This window comes from Lasioglossum baleicum, unplaced genomic scaffold, assembly GCF_051020765.1.
Source record: "Lasioglossum baleicum unplaced genomic scaffold, iyLasBale1 scaffold0170, whole genome shotgun sequence".
Taxonomy (NCBI): Eukaryota; Metazoa; Arthropoda; class Insecta; order Hymenoptera; family Halictidae; genus Lasioglossum; species Lasioglossum baleicum.
In genome coordinates this window covers 301,326-311,198 of record NW_027469230.1, presented here as the reverse complement: position 1 = coordinate 311,198, position 9,873 = coordinate 301,326, and the positions used below count along the sequence as shown (strand labels likewise).

Below are 9,873 nucleotides of genomic sequence, written 5' to 3'. Positions count from 1 at the left end.
TGCCTCCTTTATCACAACTCTCATACAAACTTAATACTTAATTACTAATTACTTAAATCTAACTTATCAACTAATCTTAACCTAAATTACTCTAGAGAGAGAGAGAGAGACACGCTTACATTGAGCTAGCATATTTGCTAACTCACCCCTTTTTCCCCCAGCACCTCGATTCCCGTAGCCCTTCTCAACCCCCCTTCCCTAGCCGTGGACTCCCTTTCCCGGTTGCTCACTTCCACTCCCACTCTTCTCATTCATTCCCATTCTCCAATCATCTATCATCCTCATCCATTCCTCCCCTCCTCCTTCATCTTCCAACATTTCCCACATACTCTCCTGCCATCCTTTGCTGTCATCCATCCTCATACATACTTCCCACACATGCTCCCACGTTTCGTTTTCCCATCCACACACTCTACATTTTCTCCTGTCTTCATCCATCCAATATCTCTCACCCATCATCTCATTCCCTAACCTGTACCTTGCCACCCTCTGCCACCTACTCTCACCCCACCCTTTCTTTAAATACCCCGGCAGCCCCTCCCCCTTTACCCTCCCATACCACTTGTTTGACTTCGAGTTTTCTATTTTCTCCCACCTATCCTTTCTTTGCCTTTTCCCCTCTCTTTTTATTATCTCTCCACTAACTGACTCATTCCTCCCCTCTACTATTTCATTCCATTCCTCCAACGACCACCCTTGCCCCCTTATAAATTCCTCTCTCTCCCTTTCCCACCCAGTCCTTATCCCTTCCCTCCCATCCCTCCTCCTTATCTCTTCCCAACATAACCGTGCTAACTCCCCCCCTTTACCCTCCCCTAACTTCTTCTCATACCCCCATGCCCTTAACCCAGCCCTCCCCCTCAACAATTCCCTTTGTAGCTCTTCCCTAACCATATATCCTGGTGTAAACCTACCTACCCCTAAAACCCATTTCAAATACCTTTCCTGTAGCTTCTCTATTCCTTCTCTCTCTTTCCAACCCCATATTTCTACTCCGTAGCTAACTACCGACCATACCAGTGTGTCAAACAGCCACACTCTTCTACCCCAATCTTTACCAAACTTCCTCTTCCCTATCCCCCAGACCTGTCCCATAACCGCCGCCCCCTTTCTTAATCTATCCTGTACATGCGCCTTCTGCCCCCCATCCCTCGTGATCGTGTACCCTAAATAATTGTACTCCCCTACTTCCTCAATTACCTTCCCTTTCCACCTCCATGAAACCTTCTTCCATCTCCCCCCTCCCACCCTACACCTCATCACCTTTGACTTTTCCGCGTTAAGTTGTAGCTTTTTCCCCTCTAGGTACCTTTCTAATACCCCCATCATTCCCCTCATCCCGTCCTCCTCCTCTGCTAACATGGCTATATCGTCTGCATATGATAGCGTACGAATCTTTCTTCCCCCCACTTTGACCCCTCCCCAACCTCCCCTCTCAAGCTCCTCATCTATATCCGCCAGCATTAATGTGAATAACAAGGGGCTTAGTGGGCAGCCCTGCCTAACCCCTCTTTCTGTCCAGAAACATTCCCCTTCTTCTTCCCCCACTCTTATTTTACTTTTTGTTTCTCTCAAAACCTCCTCACATCTTTCCACTAGCCCTTCCCTCACTCCCCTTTTCCTCATCGCTTCTACTAATACTTCCCTGTCTACCGAGTCAAACGCCGCCTTCAGATCTACAAACATAATTACTAGCCTCCTTTCTTTCCTCCTCACCTGCCTGTTTATAAGATAGTTTAACACATAGATGTTATCTATACACCCTAGGCCTTTTCTAAATCCTGTTTGGCTTGCCGGCAACAGCCCCTTTCTCTCCACTTCCTCCCTCACCCTCTCCGCTAATACTGCCGCGTAAATCTTATATGCTGTCTGCGTCAATGTTACTCCTCTATAGTTCCCCACCTTTCTACTATCCCCTTTTTTTGCGATTGGAACCACCACCCCCTCCGCCCAATCCTCCGGCCAACCCCCTCCCCTCCACACCCTATTGCAGATCCTCCATAGCTCCTCCTGCACTTCGGATCCCCCATGCTTCCATATCTCATTTGGAATCCCGTCTCCACCCGCCGCTTTCCCATCCTTCAGCCCTTTTACCACCCTTATGATTTCCCCTATTTCTAAATCTTTCTCTCCATCCCCCTCTCTTCTACTTTTTCCTAACTTTCCCACCCTCCCTTCTACCCCTCCCAGCAAATCCCTAAAATATTGTTCCCACTCTTCCATCCTTATTCTTTCGTCTATCCTCGATCTTCTTTTTCTTTCCCTACTTACAACCTTCCACACCTGACTCTCCGTTTTTATCCCCTCTACTTCTTTTTCCCATTTTTCTCTCTCTTTTTTCTTCCTCTCCTCGCACAATTTCTGGTATTCCCTTTTCTTCTCCCTAAAGGCTAATCCATCCCCTCCTTCCTTTCTCCACTTTCTTAACTCCTCCCTCGCTAACTGTTTTCCTACTCTACATTCCTCATCCCACCATCCTTTTCTCTTTATTTTTTCATTTTTCCCCATTTCCCCTATAGCTTCCAATATTTTCCCTTTCAGCCCTTCCCAGTCTTCCTGCAAGCCATCCCCTCCACTTGCTCTAGCTGCAAATTTTTCCCTAAATTCCTCCCCTGCTTCTTCCGACCACCTCCCCACCATTCTTCTTTTCCCTCCTCCCTTCCTCCCTTTTTTCCCTCCCATCTCCCCCTTTACCCATACTATTACGGGCATATGGTCTGAGTCTATCTTATCCCCAATCTCTACCTTTCCCACACCTTCCCTTGTATCCTCATTCCCCTGCACGTAGTCAATCACCGAGTTCCCTCTCGCCCCTACGTACGTCCACTCCCCTTCCTCATCCCCCTTTATATTCCCGTTCATAATTCCCCACCCCCTTTCTCCTATGTAGTTACACAATCTCCTCCCATCCCCATTAACTATTAGGTCCTTAGAACTTCTTAACCCTCTCCCCCCTCCTTCTTCTATGACCTCTCCCCCTTCCCTTCCCGTTCTTGCATTGAAATCCCCCCCTACAATCACCCTTACCCCTTTTTCTCTAGCCTCTACCCATTCCCCCATCTCATCTAGCTTCTTGTCTAAATCCCCATTTACATATACCCCCACCACCCTCCACCAACACCCCTCTAACCTCACCTTCACCGACATAATCCCCTCACTTCCTTTTTTGTCCCCCCCTTCTATTTCTAATTCCTTCCTCACACCTACTACCATACCCCCTTTTGCCCTTCCCTTCTTTTCCTCCCTTTTTGCCCATTGAGCCTCCCACACATACCCTTTTGTGAGCCTATCCCTGATTTTATCCCACCCCTTCTCTTCCAGCCACGTCTCCATCAAAACTACTACATCCCAATCTTCAATCCCTTTCCAAAACTCCTTATTTTTATTTAACAGCCCTGCCACATTCCAGAAACTAATCTTATGCCCTTCCCTCTTCTTCTTATCCCCACCCTCCCCTGATTCCTTCCCTATTCGTTTCCCTGCCCCTCTATCAATTTTTCCTCAAGCTCATCCCACCTTTTCACCTTCCCATTTACCCATAACTTCATGTATCCTATCTGAACATTTTTTCCCTCCCTCCTTTCTTTCTCAGCTGCCCTTTCAATTTTCCACCTTGCCCTCCTCTCCTCTTCTGTCAAATCGTCCTCTACCCTTTCCTCTTGCCCCCTAAGCTTTTTCTTCCCCTCCATTACCCTTCTTTTAGTTTCCCTACTTGACAGCTTCACCAGAACCATTCCCCTCCCGTCTTTACCTACTTTCCCTATCTTCCTAATTTCATTAATACCCTCTTCTTTCAACTCCATCTTTTCCCACAGTCTTTTAACCTCTACTTTTATATCCCTACCCTCCACCTTTATCCTCCTTATTACTATATTATTCTTCTTCTCCTCTCTATCCCTCTTGTCCTGCTTAATTTCTAATAACCTTAATCTTTTCCTATTCTCATCTATACTTATTTCTCCCCTTGCCCCATACTCCCCCGCCTCTTTTCCCCCCCTTTCCTTTTCCCCTATCCATTCCTCCACTTTTCCCAATTTTCCCTCTATACGATCTATTCTCATATCTGCTTTTTCCCTCCTACCCCCTTCCCCCTCCTCCCTCACTAGCTCCTCTATTCTCCCCTCTACCTTTACTACCCTTCCCTCTAAGCCTTCTAACCAATTCCTCATCCTTTCCCTATTTAGTTCTTCCTCCCTCCTCTCTTCCCTCCATTTTTCCCTTTCCCTCCTCCATTCATCTATTAACAATTTCCCTTCCTCCCTTTCCCCCCTCATCTCATCCCTCATCCTCCTCACCTCCCCCATTAGCCCTCTAAACATTTCTTCCATTTCTTTATAATTTCCTCCCTCGCCCCTGTTATCTTTTTGCGGAGACCTCCTCGTATTATCGCTTTTTTTTAAAATTGCGTTAACATCCTCCTCCCCTTCCTCTACGTTCTCAAACCCCCTTTTCCTCCCCACGGAGTCCACACTTTCAGAGCTGAACCACCGCTCTATATTACCATCCCTCATGATCATCCCCAATCTACCCTTCGCTTCCTCCCTCTCTATCCCCTTTTCTACCCCTCTTCTCTCGCCCATTTTCCTACACTTTCAACTTTTTCCCTCTTACTTCTTTTCAAAAGTTCCCGCTTCTTACTCTACCTGTCACCTATTTTACTTTTCTCTCTCCAGATCGCGCCACCTTCCTCCTACTCTCTTTTCCCGCGCCCACCTGTCTATCTCCACGCCAACCTAACCTATTCTCTCCGTTCACTTATCCCTTTCCTATTGCTTTTTCTCTCACTCCCACACCCTTATCCCTTTCTCTCCCACCTATCCCTAGATCTCCTAACCCCTCTCAGCAGTTTTCAGCACTCGCACTTCTTTCCACTCCACTCTAGCACACCAAAATCACGCACAGCTAATTACCTACCACAATCTCTCACACAACCGGAAACGGAAGTCCAAAATTCAATATAGTATTCGCGATAGTTTTTTGCAAATATCTCGATAACTAAAAGCGACACCCCTATATTGGAAAAGGAAAAAGTTGTTCAAAATGTCAATATCTACAACATATTTAAATTTTATCAAAATCGGAGTGGGCAGTACTTTTCTGTATAATAACTAATTATAAAAAACTAATAATAAAAAATCATTTCTGTAAAATAATAAATAAAATAATGAATAATAACCCACTTTAATGTACAAAATGTTGTGTCGGTAAGGTAGAAAATGACACAGTAATGATAGGTAAATTTTTTCTAAACAAAGCCATGGGCGACGTTTTTGCAAACGAAAATGTTGTCCCAAATGTGTAGATATATAACATATTTAAATTTCATCAAGATCGGAGGAATACTTATATAGATATAGAATGTTTAAATAATTATAGTTTTTTGCAAATATCTCGGCAACCGTTCATTTCCGCACAATAATTCTTTCGGTTTCGTATTAACCTCCTCCCCCTACACCATACACGCCTAATCTCCACCACTGCAAGCGTTGTCACCATACTAAACTTCTGCCACAAACCGGAGGCGTCGCCAGGACAGCAGCTCTTCTGAACATCTCGTCCGATGCGACCGACTAAGAACCCTGACGCCGTCTCGCCCCGTCAAGGGAGAGCTGCTCCGGGGTCGGTGCCCTCGTAGCCAAGGAGAGGAAGCCCATCCGCCGGTCAAGAGAGCGACAGGCTCCTTGACCAATTTCGTGACTGTCCGGGGCTCTAGGACGCGAAGAGGGTACGCTCCTGCGCCATAGAGTTCGCGCCGTGGAAACACGCCATAGGCAATTCGGAAAAGCGATCGAGTGGGGGGAGCCGGGTTCGATCCGCTAGATGGCCGAAAATCGATGGATCACTGTCGCGCTGGCTATCGTTCGACTTAGGGTACGCTTACAGTGGAGCCAGTGTCGCCAGAAAGTGACCGAACCGTCACTCGAGGGGAATACAAGGTACCCCCTCTCTGATGACCAGAGTAATATGTGACACGTTGCGCGTGCGCGATGGAGACACAACAACGACTGACATTTCGCAGGTTTTAGGTTATTGCCGCATATCGTATCGTACCTATTATGTACATGTACCTACTTAATGAAATGAATCATGTGGGTCGTTCTAAATAGAGACTGTAAACATTCTTTATTATAAATAAAATTAATCGTAACATGTGGGAGTTTCAGTCGTGAAGCGAAGTATGAATGCTTATATTACTATTTATATGTACAATTGAAAAAATCTTGAAATCTGTATGTATGTAGTACTGAGTTACATTCCAGTAAAATCAATAAATCATAATATATTTTAACACTGTTAACCCCCTCATACGCTCCTCAAAAATAGTTGCATAAAAGAGACTGGGATAATAAATTCACTCATTTTTCTTCTACATGATAAATTGACAAATTATGTTTTATTTGTGTAACGTTATGCTTCGTACAGACTAGAACATTTCGACGAACTGTGCCGCGAACCGCGCCGCGAACCTCGCCGCGAACAGCGCCGCGAACAGCGCCGCAAACCGCGCATTTCGACAAACATTTCGACGAACGTTTCGACGAATGGCGATCGGAACGGATTTGGGTTATTTCCAGATTTTCTTGCGAACAACTATGGGAGCTGCAGCGGCGTTTACTACACAAAGAAATACAGAAAATGTTGGCACTTTATTTAGATGTCATGTTCAGGTCTCTACGAAGCATCAGATTCGAGATTAAATGACTTGAATTTTTGGAGATTTTATGACATTTCGACGAACATTTCGGCGATCATTTCGACGAACATTTCGACGAACATTTCGATGAATGTTGCCACGAACGGTGCCACGAACGCGGCCGCGCGCATTTCGGCGCGCACGAACGCGAACGGTGTGGCACTTACAAATCTGTTTGCAGGACAGATAGCATATCCTAAATATTCATAATATAAGGAATAAATGTCAAGAAATAGACAGAAATTTTTATAAACAAAGACATCGGTGATTTAAATTATATATTTATTTTTTTTTATTTATCCCGTTCCCGGCATCGGGATTCGGTAATTCCCGGGTTTTTAGCGGGGCTGTCTCCAACTTTTTCTATAAGAACTCTATTTCTCTCGATATTGAAGAAAATGTATGTCTCTTGACAGTAGCAGCATCATCGCGCAACCCAATGCTTCTCGCGGCTCTGCTACATGCTGCTGAATAATGCAAATTACGCTTCGAAAATGCAAAAGTAAGCCAAATAGGGATATACCCCCGCTAGATTGATCTTTTATTTAGCGATTTTTTATCTTTTATTGTTTTTGTTTAAAACAATTGCAATGACCCAGCCAAACGACACGTCGTTTATCAAGCAAGCGTTCCTACGCGACGCTTTCACACCATTGTTTAAAAAATCGATAAGCATTTATTTTTGTTATTTCAATGTTCACATTTCACTTCACCGTATCGTACGTACATTAACCATGGAGTGGAGCGACGAAAAGTGCTTAGAATTAATTAGTTTTTACAATAAAATGGAAATTTTGTGGCAAGCAAAGCACTTACAACATTACAACAAGCAGAAGAAACAAGATGCGTGGGAAGAAATCGGCCGTGCAATAAATGTAGATTATGAAGAATGCAAAAAAAAATGTCATCACTATTATCATCGTTCAGAAGAGAAATTGCAAAGATAAAGAAAAGTCAACGAACAGGATCAGGTAGGTTTTTAAGCAAAAAAAAATGATCATTATTCAGAGTTATCCAATCCATTTTATTCTTACTTGACTAAATTTTGTTTCATAGGAAGAGATGACATATACGAGAGTTCCTGGTTTGCATTTAAAGCAATGTTGTTCATGCAGGACAAAGATGAACCCAGGAAAAGATTGAATACAGTAAGTTTTAACATGTTCCGTGCCACGTGTACCTCCTGCGGTACACGCTGACGTGTTTATTTAATTCGTTAAAAACACATATTTTATAACAAGTTTAGACTATAGAATATATTTCAAAATTATAATTAATAAGATGGTGGCAAACAAATTTGTATAGTGAAAGAAGTAGAGAAAATGCAGGAAGTTTAGTAAGTAACTTAAAGTTTCAAAGCGTGAGCGGACACAACAAAAATTTCAAAATAATGACACCTTCCAATTTTGTAACGTTAATAAAATACGATTTTATGCATATTCATTTTGCCATGCAACTCGACCTTCTTCGGTTATAAAAAATTCTGCAAATTCTAATCGAACTTCTTGAGCTGTGCAAGTTGATCTACGTGGAGTGTTTCTGAGAGGAAGTAATGATGCTGCATTTTCATCAACAATTGTCCTCCAGTTCCCTTCTATTAAATTTCCTTGTTCAGTCTCTCGATCAAAGGTTCCTGGTGGTGTGTAAAATTGTCGAGATCTTCTATTTCTTCTCAAAAAATTGTGTAGGTGCGCTACTGTGTATACAATTAGCTGCGCTTTTTCGGGTTCAAGTAGCAACGGTTTTCGAATAACTCGAAAAACAGCCGACATTATTCCGAACACGTTTTCCACTACCCTACGACCTCGACAGATGTGATAATTGAAAATTCTCTGCAAAGACCCTCTTGGAAAATAGCTTGAAAATCGTTTCATCAAATTTTCACATAGTGCAAAGGCCTCATCACCAATAAAAAAAAATGGAATTGCTTTTTGCCTTGTCCTTAAAGCAATTGGTTGAGGGAAGTTTAAATCTGCCTGCTCCATTTTTTTATATAATGTGGTGTCTTTAAAGACACCTCCATCCGAAATTCTTCCCTGGCAACCAGCATCAACAAACAATAAGTTATAATCAGCATCCACTAAGGCAAAAAGTACTATGCTGAACGTGGATTTGTAGTTTATAAATTCCGAACCACTCAACATTGGTTTCTGAATTACCACGTGTTTCCCGTCTAGTGCACCTAGACAATGCGGGAAATTCCATTGTCTTTCAAATTGCGTTGAAACTTCAGTCCATTCCGTTGCGGTTTTAGGGATCTGTAAACAATAAATAGACACTATTATACCTGAACATTCATAACATATACTGTCTCTTCTGTATTAGACGCGACCCTATGTAGTAAGTATTATATTGTGTTCAATAATTGGTTTGGTTTATTTTTAGTTACAGGAGAATGACAGTTACGAGACTCTTGAAGAAAGAGAAGCGCCGCCGGTAGTTGTCGTAGATTCACCGTTAACGCCAGAATATCAATCTCAAACACCGCCGTCCTCAAGACCAAAAGCCCCTCGTAAGAATAAGAAACGAGTCAATGAAGAAAGGATGGACAAAGCGTTCAGCATTTTAGAAACCATGCATTCGGGACGACAAGACGAAACTGAACACGACATTTTTGGAAAATTGGTAGCATCTAAATTGAAACGATACAGTCCTCATGTAAGCAGCACAGTTCAAGAAGAACTGATGAAGGTGTTATTTAAAGCCGACAGAGGCTTGTACAACATTCATACACCTTCACAACCATCCACACACACTCCCTCCCATCAACTTTCTACTGATTCTTCAGAAACTCATTCGAGTCAGCAACTCTTTCCTACAGAGTGTCCTTCACCATCCTTTTCTCAGTATAATCACGAATCATAACCATCTCATTACACTCCTATTCTCAAATTTAACACGTATCATATATATTTATTATGTGATCCGATGTCGCACTTCGCGACATGATTCACGCGTGAAACATGTAGATGGCATTAATGTCGCGTGCGCGTCGCACGCGATTGCGAATCATCGAGACAAGATAGTCGCGAACTGATATCCGATGAGAAAGGTCTGTGTGACAAAGAGAGAAGTCTGTGTGACTAATAACCAAACTAATGTTCAAACTGTTTTCAAATAGTTTATGTATTCATTTATACGTATCATAATATATCATATTTTTGTATTGTGGATTTCAC

The 9,873-nt window shown here is 43.0% G+C and overlaps 1 protein-coding gene across 1 annotated transcript; it reads left to right on the top strand.

Annotated features, from left to right (window-relative positions):
* Positions 1–7,428: 7,428 nt before the first annotated feature.
* LOC143220087 (uncharacterized) lies at positions 7,429–9,559 on the top strand. The gene is made up of 3 exons (XM_076445824.1): positions 7,429–7,558; positions 7,751–7,842; positions 9,080–9,559. The coding sequence occupies exons 1-3, from the start codon at positions 7,429–7,431 to the stop codon at positions 9,557–9,559; spliced, it is 702 nt and encodes a 233-aa protein (XP_076301939.1).
* The last annotated feature ends 314 nt before the right edge of the window (positions 9,560–9,873 follow it).

What these genes read in the sequence shown, in the direction of transcription:
- LOC143220087 (XM_076445824.1), top strand. Translation starts at nt 7,429, where the DNA reads ATGGAGTGGAGCGACGAAAAGTGCTTAGAATTAATTAGTTTTTACAAT. An exon ending in TGCGTGGGAAGAAATCGGCC is followed by an intron (nt 7,559 to 7,750) that starts GTGCAATAAATG and finishes TTTGTTTCATAG; the next exon opens with GAAGAGATGACATATACGAG. An exon ending in CCAGGAAAAGATTGAATACA is followed by an intron (nt 7,843 to 9,079) that starts GTAAGTTTTAAC and finishes GTTTATTTTTAG; the next exon opens with TTACAGGAGAATGACAGTTA.